The sequence below is a fragment of the Mixophyes fleayi genome, chromosome 2 (genome assembly GCF_038048845.1).
Source record: "Mixophyes fleayi isolate aMixFle1 chromosome 2, aMixFle1.hap1, whole genome shotgun sequence".
NCBI classification, from domain to species: domain Eukaryota; kingdom Metazoa; phylum Chordata; class Amphibia; order Anura; family Limnodynastidae; genus Mixophyes; species Mixophyes fleayi.
In genome coordinates, this window is record NC_134403.1 from 95882222 (window position 1) to 95898064 (window position 15843).

General features: G+C 39.7%; 1 protein-coding gene across 1 annotated transcript in view; it reads left to right on the forward strand.

The window, feature by feature from the left end:
• The window catches only part of ERICH6B (glutamate rich 6B), a 192822-nt gene that overhangs the window by 32923 nt on the left and 144056 nt on the right, over positions 1-15843 (forward strand). The window contains exons 2-4 of the mRNA XM_075198034.1: positions 2661-2989; positions 4811-4862; positions 5425-5543. Coding sequence (XP_075054135.1) covers positions 2731-2989; positions 4811-4862; positions 5425-5543 — 430 coding nt within the window. The 5' untranslated portion in view covers positions 2661-2730. The remainder of the gene's footprint in view (positions 1-2660; positions 2990-4810; positions 4863-5424; positions 5544-15843) is intronic.

The following is a 15843-nucleotide window of genomic DNA, read 5'->3' on the forward strand; positions in this document are numbered from 1 at the left end:
ACCAAAAACAAAAAAGAAACATCTACAATAATATTTTTAATGTAACACTGAACCAGTGAGTATATATACTGAAGAAATAGCTGACTGAAGTAAGAGCTTGTAGTACTTCTCTTTAATTAAAGAAGAAAACCAGAACAGAACTTGCCTGGGAGAAGAACAAACAGCAATTTCAGTTTGTGCTGTTCTCTACAGTGCTAAACAACATATCTGGCCTCAGACATTTATGTCAGTAGAAACAAGTAGGTTGATAATGTCTATTGTTGTTTCAATATTACAACAGCTACAGGGCAGTCAGCCCCTTCATCTGATCCAAACCTGGAAGTGGCAGAGAGAAGTAATTGAGTTCAAATGATAAATTGGCTTCATGTTTCAAATAAACTTGTCATCTTGTTCTCACCAGCTTGGTGTGGGAGTCAGAAAAGATTGTGTTTTTATTAGACACTAAGCAGGTCTATTATTGCTCCCAATCTGCCTCTATTACTTCAGTATTCTGTGTCAGAAGTATGCAACATGTGGCTATCAGGAAAGCTACTGCAAGCCTACTCTGCGTTTGGTAGTTTATTGGTATACAGTCCATGTTCTAAATAATTAGACAACCATGTTTTACTTGCATGTTGTATCAACTGGTCTTACACAGGATATCCAAAGCTTTTTTTTGTGGTCATAAACTACATTAAGAATCCATTTTACGACATATTGCACTCACCGATCCTCAATCTGTCCATAATTACTAAGTAATCCTATCACAACCATTTACATATTTTTAAAGTTTGTACTACAATGAAGTGTATAGCTGTCAACATTTTTTAAGCTTGTTATAATAAGTGTCTGTAGTTGCTCTTTTTAGGGGTTTAATCATTAGAGGGAAGCTAGTAAAACAGGCAATGTTATTTTCCAACATTGAGTGCCTTATAATCTAGATTTTCACATGTTCTTACCCTAAATTGATCCCGTGTCTCCAGAGTTACAGAGAGGAGATGAGTTCCCCCTCCCCCCCCCCCCCCCTGACATCACAACTGCCCCAATTACAGAAAGAAAAGTGACTTTTTACAATGCATTTTAAAAACCCATGAGGTGTTGAAATTGGAAAGATCTACATTATCTTAATGGAGTTATAATTGGATTTGTTTGTATTATGAGTATAAAGGTTCATTTATTATTTTTAGTAATTACCCCAGTTCTCAAAAGAAAATAATAATAGTCTGCTGGCAGGATATAATAGAATTGTTAGGTTTCCCTGCAAGCCAGAAATAAGTTTGACATAGACCTTGACCCCAAACAGTAAGCTAAAGGGATCCTTTCAATTTGCATTACTAGTATGGAGTAATTTGATAGTGAGTAATGTAGACTCCTGACAAAGGAATTCTTCTGTACATAAACTCTCCTTGTTCCCTTCAGTATACCATATATGGATTCTCACAAGGTCACTTGCAATAAGCATATCTGCCGAGATTAACAGGTCTTCTTATGACCAAACTAAAATTGTTCACGTTAATTTTCATTACTTATCGTAATAAAAAAATGAATTAGCATGGCAATTTATTAAAATTGATTAGCTGGGACAGGGGATCCGATAGGAGCCTGTCCCAGCAAATAATTTATAGCAAAGTGATCGCAATTGCGATCACTTTATTTGCAGGTGTGTATGGCATGGCTGATTTTTTGAGCATAATGCCTGCAGGGAAGGGACCTGAAGATCTGTCTCCTGCGATGCTCTCCCCATAGGTTATAACGGCTTAAGCCATCTTCAGATGGTGTTAGCTACCGGGATCAAGCTCCTAATTTTGGAGCTTGATAATTAGGTCAAAATCACAGTCCCTATAGACTCTTATGGGGACTGGCTTTGCAATTGAAGAGGTTTGGACAGCAGCAGATGTTGGAGATATCTACCATGGTCCTCCATTAATAAATAACCTGGGGCCTGATTCATTAAGGATCTTAACTTGAGAAACTTCTTATTTCAGTCTCCTGGACAAAACCATGGGCCTGATTCATTAAGGATCTTAACTTGAGAAACTTCTTATTTCAGTCTCCTGGACAAAACCATGTTACAATGCAAGGGGTGCAAATTAGGTTTCTGTTTTGCACATAAGTTAAATACTGACTGTTTTTTCATGTAGCACACAAATATCAACTTTAAATTTCAGTGTACAAATAAGCTATCAAGTATTTGTGTGCTACATGAAAAAACAGACGGTATTTAACTTTTGTGCAAAACAGAAATCTAATTTGCACCCTTTGCATTGCAACATGGTTTTGTCCAGGAGACTGAAATGAGAAGTTTCTCAAGTTAAGATCCTTAATGAATCAGGCCCCTTGTTACTATTTCTATGCTTTGCTGGGAATTATAAGTGGATAAATTGGCCCCATAGTCTGTTTTTGGTGGCATTGTTTGACTCAATTTACACACAAGCATCTGTGGATATGTTTTGCATTATATGTTTATGCAGTGTCTAATCCTAATTGACTTATGGATATTGGTAAGGATGCATGCTTCTGCTTTGTAATGAAACTGTCTCATTGATATTGGGTTAGCCAACAAAATGCCATAACTGTTTGTAGACGTTGGGTACACGTTTATAATGCAGCTTTACATTTATCTCTTTTACATCCATGAAGATTTTATATGTTAATATGTGTTATTTGTTTTTGTGTTACAGAATGCATGATGCCGACGTCCGTTGAATAACAAAAGTATTTACCATATGAAGACTAATCAAGAACAATACAATGGCAAGCAAATCTAATGAACATATCCAAGAGCAAACATCACACCTCAGTAGTCTAACCGTGGAGAATGTGACTAAATTAGAGCTGGAGTTTGAAGCTATTGATGGGGTTCTTCAAGAAAGGCAAAAGGTGGAGAAATATATTCGGAATACCCAGCAGTCAGAGGAACTACAGAGGAGCTTAGAATCCTCACTTCCCACTGTGCAAGAGCAGGATTCCCAATCTTTGTTAAGAAGCAGGACAAACACAGTGGAAGATGGTGGGTTATATTTTGATATTTACACAGTCTTGAGACTCTGTTTTAACTATATATAAAGGATAATATCAGCTTAATAACTTTAGGGGCAATATATATATATATATATATATATATATATATATTTTTTTTTTTTTGTTTGTTTCTAAGAAATTTCAGTTGGCATTGTCTTCCTTAAGTTTTTTATATGCTATTTTGATGAAGTTATTTAAGAGCATAGTATTTTACTGCCAGTAAAATTATGTATTCAGAAGCTCATAGAGTGACACATAGCATTCAACAGGTAATTCTCTCTGCCTGTCACACTAGAGCTCAATTGTGAAAATGCAGGATTTCCTATTATATGCATTGTGTAATTTAATGAGATACTGTAGTCCATGTTCAGTTGAGCTCTAAAATGCCTGTGTGAAGCAGGAAACATGGTTCCTACCAATACAAACGAGGGGCAAGAGACTGTGCTGGCAAACAGCTGACAATAATTTGAATCTACCTAACCCCACTATGGTCTTAGACAACTCAACAAATCCCTTGGAATATTTCTAAAAATAGCACTAAAACAATGTTTTGCCTATATTACATATTTATTACTCATAACATCATCATCATCATCATCAACATTTATTTATATAGTGCCAGCAAATTCCATAGCGCTTTACAATTGGGCACAAACATTAATAAAACAATACTGGGTAATACATACAGAGACAGAGGTTAGAGGGCCCTGCTCGCAAGCTTACAATCTATGGGACAATGGGAGTTTTAAACACAAGGGTGTGTGCTACATCAATTGCACATTGGACCAGCTAGAATGCAAAGGTAAAAGTATTCAGTGGGCTGTGTGATCAGTCACACAGCAATGTTGGTCAGAAGGTGTTGTCTGTTAGCTGTGTAGAGGGTGGTAATAGGGTAACCTAGTGAGATTAAGATGCTGGTTGAGAAATATCATAAGCTTGACTGAAGAGGTGGGTTTTCAGAGAACGTTTGAACGGTTTGAAGACTAGAGGAAAGTCTTCCTGTGCGAGGGAGGGAATTCAACAAAGTGGGTGCATCCTGAAAAAAGTCCTGTAACCGGGAATGGGAGGATGTGATGAGAGTGGAAGAGATACGCAGATCTTGTGCAGAATGGAGGTGTCGAGTCGGGAGATATTTTGAGATAAGTGAGGAGATGTATGTCTGTGCAATTTTGTTGACGGCCTTTTATGTTGGCAGAAGAATTTTATATTGGATTCGTTGAAATACAGGCAACCAATGTAGAGACTGACAGAGTGGCTCAGCAGAGGAAGAACAGTTTGCAAGGAAAATCAATCTTGCCGCTACGTGCAAAATAGATTGTAGGGGTTCAAGTCTGATTTTGGGAAGACCAGTAAGGAAGGAATTGCACAACCAACATTTAAAGCAGCAATCTCACATACCTTTCTTTAAATAGCAAGTTACTTACCTTTTAGGCATCCATTTTTATTGTACTTCTACAGATCATTTTCTCGATTTTAAAACCTCTCTAGAGACAGTCAGTCTGCTACACAGACACAGCTCTCAGCATGTCATGTGATGGCAGAGAGGGGAGAAGGAGGGGGAGGATATCACAGAGCTCAGAGAGGCATTTTAAAGTTCTCTGCTCATTACATCATGTGCCATGTGACTGTGGTTTCCATGGTAGTCTATGACACCGCACAGAATTATAAATCATTAATAGCAGCCTGAAGAAAAAAATTCTTCTTATAGCTATCCACAGTGATTTACAAAAATGAAAAAGTCAAAATATATAGGAGAATTTCTTTCTAAAAATGCACAATCTTTCAATCTTTATACATTACTATCTTACAGGTAACAAAAAAGAAATGCTAACATCAAGTGACTCAGTAACAAAAAAGACTAGGTATGTATAATGTTAATGTAGCGAGGTTGAGTGGTTTAATCAATAAGTTATTAACAACAACAATATGTAATTTTCACACATATATATATATATATATATATATATATATATATATATATATATATATATATAATTTATTTTTTCTATCACTGTGGTGCACTAGACAAGCTTTCTGGCTCTATCCTCTACTACAAATGAATATTATACATTCTTAAAGAAGAATATTGTCACTCTAATCATTTTGATACCTCATGATAAGGTAGAAACTGGGGATTTAGACTTTTGCATATCAACATTTTTTAGAATTTTCAAAATTAAGTTCTTCTACTTTGTGCTGACTCCCCAATCCTGGGACAGCTGCCTTAATTCGCCTTACTATAGTTACTATGTCACAAGGTTATGTAATACATTTACCGTATGGATATTGTATCCTATTCCTTTCATTCATGCAATGAAGAACTGTGAAAAACAGTTTGAGGGAGGGGTAATTTGTGACAATGATGTCAAATCCATTGACACATTCTTAAATCTTACTATGTTCCTTTGTTTTTGTTTTTTACAGCAAGATACCTTCTTCAAAGTCCATGAAAAAGCAGACCGCGAATGTAGGAAAATGTATTTGTAAATACACCCAGACTGATGGGAGTTGGCATGATATATCACCAGCCGTTAGTAAAAGTGGTGAGTGAAAATCTATATTATTGTTTCAGGAATGAAGTACCAAGAAATGAAATGATTAGTAATGCCATAGTCCGGCTCCATACTGATATACATGAAACAACTCTTAAGGCCATTACTGGTCATTTCATTTATTGAATAAATTACATTAGTTTATGTTCTTGTTTGGTTGTTTTTTTCATCCATTACTCTATTTATGGGAAATGCATGTTCCAGCATGAAGCCATTAAACATATATTCATTTCAACCTATATAATCAGTGTAGACCTGATAACGTTTTGACTGGAACAAGTAAATGGTCCAAGCTCTTCTAACAGTGAACTGCAAGAAAAAGTTGAATTTCCAAACCATGTCGTCCTGGTTTGTGTAATGTTGGTGTGCAGTTATAAAGCGTCTTCAATGTGTTATTAGCAGACACTAAACAGCCCTGTCTTATGCAGATCCAACAATACACAGATAATCTTAGTGATAGATACACAGTAGATAATCTTAACTGTCAACATACAATACAGAGACCATCCTAATGACCAATATGCAATCCAGAAAGCATCTTAGTGATTGACATACAATACGGAGACCATCGTAATTACCAATATACAATCCAGAGAGCATCTTAGTGATTGACATACAATATGGAGACTATCGTAATTACCAATATACAATCCAGAGAGCATCTTAATGATTGACATACAATACGAAGACCATCGTAATGACCAATATACAATCCAGAGAGCATCTTAATGATTGACATACAATACGAAGACCATCTTAATGACCAATATACAATCCAGAGAGCATCTTATTGATTGACATAGAATACAGAGTACATCCTAATGACCACTGTACAATCCAGAGAGCATCTTAGTGATTGGCATTCAATACGGAGACCATCATAATGACCAATATACAATCCACAGAGCATCTCAGTGATTGACATAGAATACAGAGTACATCCTAATGACCAATATACAATCCAGAGAGCATCTTAGTGATTGACATACAATACAGAGATCATCGTAATGACCAATATACAATCCACAGAGCATCTCAGTGATTGACATAGAATACAGAGTGCATCCTAATAACCAATATACAATACAGAGTATTCTAGGGAGAACATACAATACAGAGACCAACCTAATCACTAATATACAATACAGAGATGATCTTAATGATTGACATACAATTCAGAGAACATTTTAGCGACTGTTAATACATAAACTGACCATCAAAACAGTCATCATTCTAGTGACCACTATAAAAAAAAACAGTGCATAGTAGTGACCACCATACTATAGAAACAGTATTTAATTATTTAGTTTACTCACTACCCCCATAAAAAAAAAACATTTCTATGGGGGTGGACAGTTGTTACTATGTGTGTCATCCATCTTAGATGTCCTCTTACTAAACAGTTGATTACACCTACTATTGTATCTCTCCACTGATACCTGACCATTGCAGGGGTAGTATAATAATGTTTGGCAATGAATACTGATGACTGGTGATTGCTATGGAAAGCCCACAATTGAGTCTCCTAATAACTTTTAAAAATAAAATGTTATCCTACTACTGAAGCTGGTCAGACTGGTTAGAAAAATAGAAAGAAATAATAAAAATTAGCCCCCAGCCTTGTGCCAGACTGAACCCACATAGTCTAGTAAGGACTCGCATGAGAAGCCTTCCTGCACTTGAGTGCTGTGGTGGGGGCAAAATAATAAAATAGCCACTAGCCTATTTGCTGGGAGCTTTAGTCTTTGATCCAACTGGGCTGTATATTTAGGAAGGCAATTACATGGTTTTGAAATCCCCCCAAAATAATAAATATTTTCCAAAAGATGCTAAATTAAAACAAGACTACGGTACTACTTATGTCTACTATGTAATCAAACTATCATTCTAGCTGTATGTTTATTGTAGACCAGGTCTGGCCAATCTGTGGCTCTCCAAGTGTTGTGAAACTACAAGTCCCAGCATGCCCTACCAGCTATCGGCTGACTATCTATTGGCAAAGCATGCTGGGTCTTTTAGTTTCACAACATCTGGAGAGCCACAGGTTGGCCAGGCCTGTTGTAGACTATTCTATGGTAGGATTCATATGCATCATATATGGGTGTATATTATATGTATGCTTTGAGATGTGTAAAAAAATATTTTGTCGTTTAACAAAAAGTAAAAGCAGAATTGTAGGCATTCATGTTTGCTAGTAATCATGTGGGTATTCCTGGTATGGCCATTTTGCCTTTTACAATAAGTTTTACATTTGGCATCATCATCATCTTTATATGACGCCACAGAATCTGCAGTGTCGCACAATCAACTGTCACTCACCGGACTGTGAGTGCTTCTTCCCGGACATTTAGGAACCGTGGCCGTCCTCCATCCTGAGGGACTGCGCATGCGCAGCCCTTTCTAATCCTTCAGTGTTTGTTCCTTTAACTTAATTGGCAGATCAGGCAACACTCCCTATATTAAGCACCTGTGGTCAACACCACGTTGCCTGATCTTGGAGTCTCATTCCCCATGAGTCTCTGAAGGTGTTTCCTCGTTTATTCAGCGCTGCTGATTCCTGTGGTTTCCAAACCACTTCTACCTCTGTGGTTTCCAAACCACTTCTACTACTGTGGTTCCCATACCACTTCTACCCTTCTGTGTATCATCGTGACTGTTAGCTGATTCCTATCCGCTGCCTCCGTGCACTACAGTCTTCTAACCACTTCAACTCTACCATATATTATTGTGACTGTTAGCTGATTCCTATCGCTGCCTCCGTGCACTACAGTCTTCAATCCACATCCACTCACCTGTTCATCATCGTGACTGTTAGCTGATTCCTATCCGCTGCCTCCGTGCACTACAGTCTTCAACCTGCAACTCGTCTGTGTTTCATCGTGACTGTTAGCTGATTTCTATCCGCTGCCTCCGTGCACTACAGTCTTCACCCTGCTACTCGTCTGTGTTTCATCGTGACTGTTTGGCTGATTCCTATCCGCTGCCTCTGTGCGCTTCAGTCTTCAGTTCATCTCAACTCTCCCGTGTTTCCTCGAGACTGCTGCCACTATTGCTATCCGCTACTCTCCGTGATCAACAGTTCCAGTTCAACTCTGCTCTCCCGTGTCCCATCGTTACTGCACCTGCTGGTTGCTATTGGCTACCTCCGTGTGTCCGCAGAGACCTGCTGCTGCTACTCCTCAGCTCTACTCATCCATCTACTGCTGATCCGCTCTCCACGCTTTCCTGTGTTCCCGCTGGTCTCTACCCGCCTGTCAGCATTGGATTCGTGTCTCTCTACTTACCCCTCTGCTAGACCATCGCCATTCTCCAGGGTCCTCCAGGAGTCCAGTTCCACGCTCTACTGATTCCTGTATATTTGTTTCCCTGCTGGTCTACCTATCTGTGCGCTGCACCTACTAGACCACCGCTTCACCCATCCAGGGACTTTGCATCCTGCCGGCCTCCTGCCGTTCAGGTATCTCTGCACTCCTGTCTGACTGCCTGCTTCTGAACCACGGTATGCATACTTCTCATTGACTGTGCTGGTGTATTGCATATCTTGCTGGACTGTGTTGGTTCTCCTCTGGAGTTTGCTATCCGCTGAGTCTATTGCCATCATTGACTGTGTTATCTCGTGCCGGATTACTTCAAGAGACTTTCTATTATGGCAGTGCTGTTCAGTCATATATATATATATATTGTGCATATTACTGTGGATCAAGTTTAAGGTGCCCGTGTCTATCTTGTGTTGCAGTCTCTCCCCGTGCTCCTCCTCACATATATATTCAGTGGTACAACTTGCTAGAGGCAGACCACTGATCCCTGTTTCCAGTATCACCTGTTCCAGTATCCTCTCACATAGCAGTGGTACAACTTGCTAAACGCAGACCACTGACTCCCTGGATACCTCCACTTGGATTCCATTCCTTCACTCAGACAGCGGTACAACTTGCTATCCGCAGACCGCTGACTCTCATCACCTCCTCGTTTCTGTTGGACATTCCTCCTCACTATAGCAGTGGTACAACTTGCTACCGCAGACCACTGACTACCCTCACGTGTCCTTTGTCCATACAGTTCCTCGTGTATTATTACCTCCATATTGCCAGTGCTGCTAGTCATAGACTTTCCTGAGCATCTCATCATCTGCTATTTCCTGTTCCGTGATCACCCTGCTACCAGAGTACCATATTACCACCTATACTGCTCTGGTAAGCCTATCACCTGGTGATCCCTGGGTAAAGACTCCTAGTGCCCGTGACATCAACAAAAAAATAAACAGAAAAAAATACAGATAGGTAAGGGACAAGAAAAGCAATAGAATCAGAAAATCAGTAAAAGAGAATATAGAGAAAACAACAACATAAGGCACAACTACAACAAAGAAAACATTACAACGAGGATGAGGAGATAGGTAGAGGGGGCCAAACTTCTGAGACTTAACATTAAGAGGATAAGTGGGGAGTATTTTTTGACAAGTTTAGAGATATGGGAAGAGGATGCATTAAAGAGTGCTTTATAAGTGAGGGTAGACAACTTGAATTGTACTCTGGAGGGAATGGGGAGCCAATGGAGATTTTTTCAGAGAGGCATAGTGGAAGAGGAACATCGGTAGAGCACAGATTTCAGTGGGGGACGGGCATTTGTCAGGCAAGCCAGAGAGGAGAAGATTGCAATAATTAAGATGGGAGATGACAGGAACATGGATGGTTGTCTTGGTGGAAAGAAAAAGGCAATGTTGCGAACATGGAGACGACAAGAATGGCCGAGGGAATGAATGATGAGTGAAATTGAGGGCGGAATCAATGATGGCAGTGTGCATGGGGAACAGGGAAGAGGGTGATACCATCATCCTTAATGGCGATCAGAAGAGGGGATGTGACGCTAGGTGGTGGAAAGATGATTATTATTATTATTATTGTAGATTTGTAAGGCACCACAGTGATCTGCAGCGCCGTACAGTAGGAAAGACAAGGACATACATAAAACGGGACACACTTAAATCAAGAACAGACAAGGCAGACAAAATGAATGGAGATACAAAAACAAAGGGTATGCAGGACCCTGCTCATTAGAGAGCTTACATTCTAAAGGGAAGAGGGCACAGCTGAAACAAGAGGAACGAGTGTGGCTCAGAGTGGAGATTGGAATAGTTGTGAGAGTGAATAGTCTGAATAGTGTTATCGAGGATAAGGTCACCTCTTAAAAAGAGATGGGTTTTCAAAGAGCATCTAAAGAATAGAAGGCTGTGGGAAAGTATGATTGAGCATGGTAAGGAATTCCACAAGTGGGGAGTAGCATGGGAGAAGTCTTGTAGGCGGGAGTGAGAGGTGGTTATCAGAGACAAGACAAGGCGCAGGTCAGAGGTAGATCTAAGAGGGCGGGAGGGAGAGTATTTTGATATGAGATTTGAGATGTATGCAGGGGTGTTGTTGTTGAGGGCTTTGTAGGTAAAGGTGAGTAATTTGAATTTGATTCTTGAGAACACAGAGAGCCAGTGTAGGGATTTGCAAAGTGGTGCAGCAGATGTTGAGCGGTGAGAGAGGAAGATCAGTCTTGTAGCAGCATTTAGGATGGATTGAAGTGTGGATATATGGGTGTGAGGAATGCCAGATAGCAAGAGGTTGCAATAGTCAAGACGGGAGATGATGAGAGAATGGATAAGAGTTTTGGTAGCATGTTGAGTAAGGAAAAGGCGTATTCTGGCAATGTTTTTAAGGTGTGGTCAAGAGGAATGGGAGAGTGTCTGGATGTAAGGAATAAAGCAGAGGGCGGAGTCAAGTGTGACACCAAGACAGCGGGCTTGGGAGACTGAGGAAATTGTGGTGTTATTGACAGTGAGGGAGAATTGATGGCAGATGGTGTCTCTGACAGGAGGGAAGATAATACGTTCTGTTTTAGACATGTTGAGCTTTAGATAGCGTTGAAACATCCATGTGGAGATAGATGAAATGCAGTTGGTTACACAAGATAGTATAAAAGGAGAGAGGTCAGGAGAAGAGATATAGATTTGGGTGTCATCAGCGTAGAGGTGGTATTGGAGGCTGAATGAGCGAATAAGTACCCCAAGAGAAGAGGTGTACGTGAAACAAATACAGGGCCAAGAGCAGAGCCTTTTGGGACCCCAACAGATAGTGGAGGGGAGGATGTGCCGGAGGTAGAAACACTAAAGGAACGGTTTGATAGGTAGGAAGTGAACCAGGAAACGGCTGTGTCACGAACGGCAATGGAGTGAAGGGTGTGTAGGAGAAGAGGGTGATTAACAGTATCAAAAGCAGCAGAGAGGTCTAGGATAATGAGTATGGAGAAATTACCATTAGATTTTGCAGTAAGTAGATCATTGGTCACTTTTGTGAAAGGAGTTTCAGTGTAATGTTTGGGGCGGAAACTTAATTGCAGAGAGTCGAGAATGGAATGAGAGGAGAGAAAGTGAGACAGACATTTGTACACTAATCGTCCAAGTAGTTTGGAGGCAAAGGGGAGGAGAGAAATAGGGTGGTAGATGGAAAGAGAGGCTGGATCAAGAGATGGTTTCTTTAGAATAGGTGAGATGAGCGCATGTTTAAAGAAGGATGGAAATGTGTCAGTGGAGAGAGAGGTTGAATACGTGAGTTAGAGGTAGGCATGCAGTGGATGAGAGGGGGCAGAGAAGTTTGGAGGGAATAGGGTCGAGTGCACAGGTTGTAGGGTGAGATGATAAGATGAGTGCAGAGACTTAGTCTTCAGTTACTGGAGAGAATGAATTAAAGGTGAATTGGGGAGGGTAAGTAAAGGTGGGTAGAGTGAGTGAAATTTGGCATGAGGAAATATCTCGTTGAATGGTGTCAATTTTGTCTTTGAAATAGGTGGCAGAATCGTGGGCAGTGAGGGAGAAAGGAGGAGGAGGTGCAGGTGGGCAGAGAAGTGAGTTGAAGGTGGCAAAGAGGCGATGTGGGTTAGAAGACTGGGTAGATATCAGAGATTTGAAGAATGTTGTTTGGTAATTGAAAGGGCAGTGCTGTAAGATGAAAGGATGAATTTCTAGAGGAGGAAATTGTGATAGGAACGAGATTTCCTCCAGTGACGCTCTGCAGTGCGGGGACACTTTTGCAGGTAGTGAGTTTGTTTGTTGTGCCATGCCTGGGGGTTGGATTGTCGGAGACTATATATAGTAGCTGAAGCTGCATTGGGCAGAAGTGAGTGTTTTGTTACAAAAAGAGGCAGCCTGATTAGGACAGGACAATGCAGTAATTGAAGAATATTGTTTCTTTAGTGAAAATGAGAAGTGGATTGGATTAAGAGTACTTAGGCTTCGTTGTGTATGTGTGTATTTAGGTGCAGGGGGCAGGGCATGAGTTAAGGTGAGGCTGAAGGGAAGGAGCTTGTGGTCGAAGAGTGGGAAAGCTAAATTGGAGAAACTAGAGATGGAGCAGTAGCGGGAGAAGACAAGGATAATGATAAGCTCATCTTCCCGCCAAAATGTTGCACTTATTAGTTACGTGTAAAATAAAGGGCTTTACTGAGGACCAGCACATATATTTAAAGTGAGCTGTCATACAATGAATTGGGCCACTGCTACAACTCCAGTCAGGTGCATTTAACACCCTGGCCCAGCCCTGCTTACTTTCCCATTGACTCAAGCTTTGATGCTTGGAGAACACAGATTGAACAAATCATCTTGAGCATCAGTAATGGGGGAGTCTTGAGGGATGGCCCCCCTTATTACAGTTACAGTACAAGTACATACAGATGTAGTGATATCAGGACAGGACAAATGATTAAATAACATCCATGTGTTAAGAAAATATAATATCATATGTTTAGGCTTTCACTGGTTTTTATTATATCTGATTGACAGGGACTAAAATAAAAAATAATAAAAAAAAAAACAATACATAATGCACACATCAATAAATTTTGTGTTCTTAATTAATGGTATGATAAAAAAAAATACATCGTCTCACATGCCCTAAACTCTCTTATTGGGTTTAAGGAAACCTTAAATGTTCATTCATGTCTTTAAGATCTCCTTAACACTAAGAAGTTATGCTCTAAGATAACTAAAGTCCTCCTAACTCCAATTTAGGTAGTACTACTTAAAACTTAAGAGATATTGAGAATATGAGCAATTGTAAATGATATGCAAATATAAGTTCTAACACATTAGTAGCTGCTGTTACTTAGTGAATTCTACATGGTTAGAGCGCTACTTAAATCAGTTCTGTGCAACGGAAGTGCCTTAACACCTTAAGTAACGCTAATGCGTTTGCACAGTTTTTTAAATTTGAATGTTCATTGTCTAAATAGTAGAGATAGTAAATTTTTCTTTACTTCTCAATAATTTTATTTCATTTGCTGAACATATGTTGACTAAGCTAGTCATACATGTACAGATATGTTTATCTTACTCTAGACAAACAGGCTTTCCAACTAAACCATCCATGTAGACAAGCCCACGTGATTATATCTCAGGAAGTAGGAATACCCACATGAAGGGGTTCACAAACCAAGAGAACATCATGGAGCCCCCTTGACCCATGGACACTACACATCCTACAGCTATGGTAGATGTGCCAGTGGTATATGAACCAGAGGTGCACATTTGATCACATAAAAGCCAGTAAGAGTTCACACAGGGTTATATACCAGCCAACATAAGGGGCCACATGATTATCTGCCAGCCAGCAGAAAGGTCCAGATATTTATGGTAATTTTATACCCAAAGTGCCCAGACAATTTTTAACAGTCAGCAGTGGTGCATACATGATTATATAGTGGCAACCTCACCCACTTGATTATATACTAGCAAACTAGGATGCCTACATACTTTTATACCAGAAAGAGATACTCTTATGAATTTATATCAGCAAGCAAGCATGCCCATCTGGTTATATACTGTCACATACCACCATGATTGGTGATGTCCTCCAAAGCAGCTCTGCTCCTGCAGCAGGGAATGTTCTGTTCTGTACCACATTCTTCTTCTATCTATGATTTGTGGCTGCACAGTCAGTTTGAATCTGCTAATGCAACAGGTTGTTTGTGGTTATTGTGTTTAGTCCAAATAGCAGTTTTTATCCCCTACTTCTGACTTTGCTTGACGTTTGACCATCCTCGTCAGCTTGTGACCCTGACCTTTAGCTTAGTTTTGTCATATAATCTGGGCTGCCCACCCTGATCTTTGGTCTGCCTCTATGTTTGTGTCTCACCCCTAGATTTCTGGTTCTTCTTAGTCAGCTGCTGTTACTGAGACGAACCTGGAGGCCATAACCGGTGGGTGTACTATGGCAAAGTCCATCACTCTCTTACAGGGATCCCTGCTGAAGATCAGACACCCATTTAAAATCTACACCTGGGGTGAGCCTTTACTATTGTTAGTTGTTCAGTTGGGTAGAGTTTGAGAGTACTCCCAGGTGCATAGGTTGATGAGGAATAGTAGTAAGATGTTAATGCAAATGTTTATGAAAGTGGCTCAGTTGGTCCATTTCCACAGCCTGTGACAACAATCAATAACATACACTAGCAAGCAGAGGTGTCGGCATAATTATATAGTATTGCTATGGACCCACATAATTATAAAAGTTCCTATATAACTATATGCCAAAGTTATCCACATAATGCTTGACAGTGTTCACATATTATATACTTGTCAGATGTGGACATAGGATTATATACTAGTTAGTGGAGGGGATTACATAATTATTTACCAGTTACCAGATAGATCCACATGATTTTAAACCAGACAGTAGAGTGTTCACATAAATATACATGCCAGCAAACCTATCCACATAACTATATACCAGTCAGAGGTGCCCATGTGATTATATACCACACATATGGTTAACTGTCTGGTTATAGCCCTAGACATCTGTATAGTCTGTGGTTTATACAAATAGCACATCATTTGAGTTTTCAGTTTTTTATTCTGATAAATTAAATCAAGTATTCAGCTTTGCATGGTTACATATGAATTTTGACTTGTATACGTACATTGGATTTTATGTCAAATAAATTTTGTACAGTTTTTAATGATCTCGATGGTGAATCTTTTAAGTTCATATTCCTAGTGCTCCTTATATAATGTTATATTTGGCATTATTTCCCCAGGGATCCAGCAGTAACGTTTTAGGAGCAGTAGGTTTGGAAACATGTTTAGCTGTGCACATAATATTTGATATTTTATTCTAGCGGTTATATTCCAGCTGGCAGAAGTGCCTGCATAATTTGATATCAGCAGAGAGATGTGCGCACATATTTATATACTAGTCAAAACATTATACAACCCCTCACTATAAAGCTTATGGCACAGCCCGCCAATTCTGCCGCCATA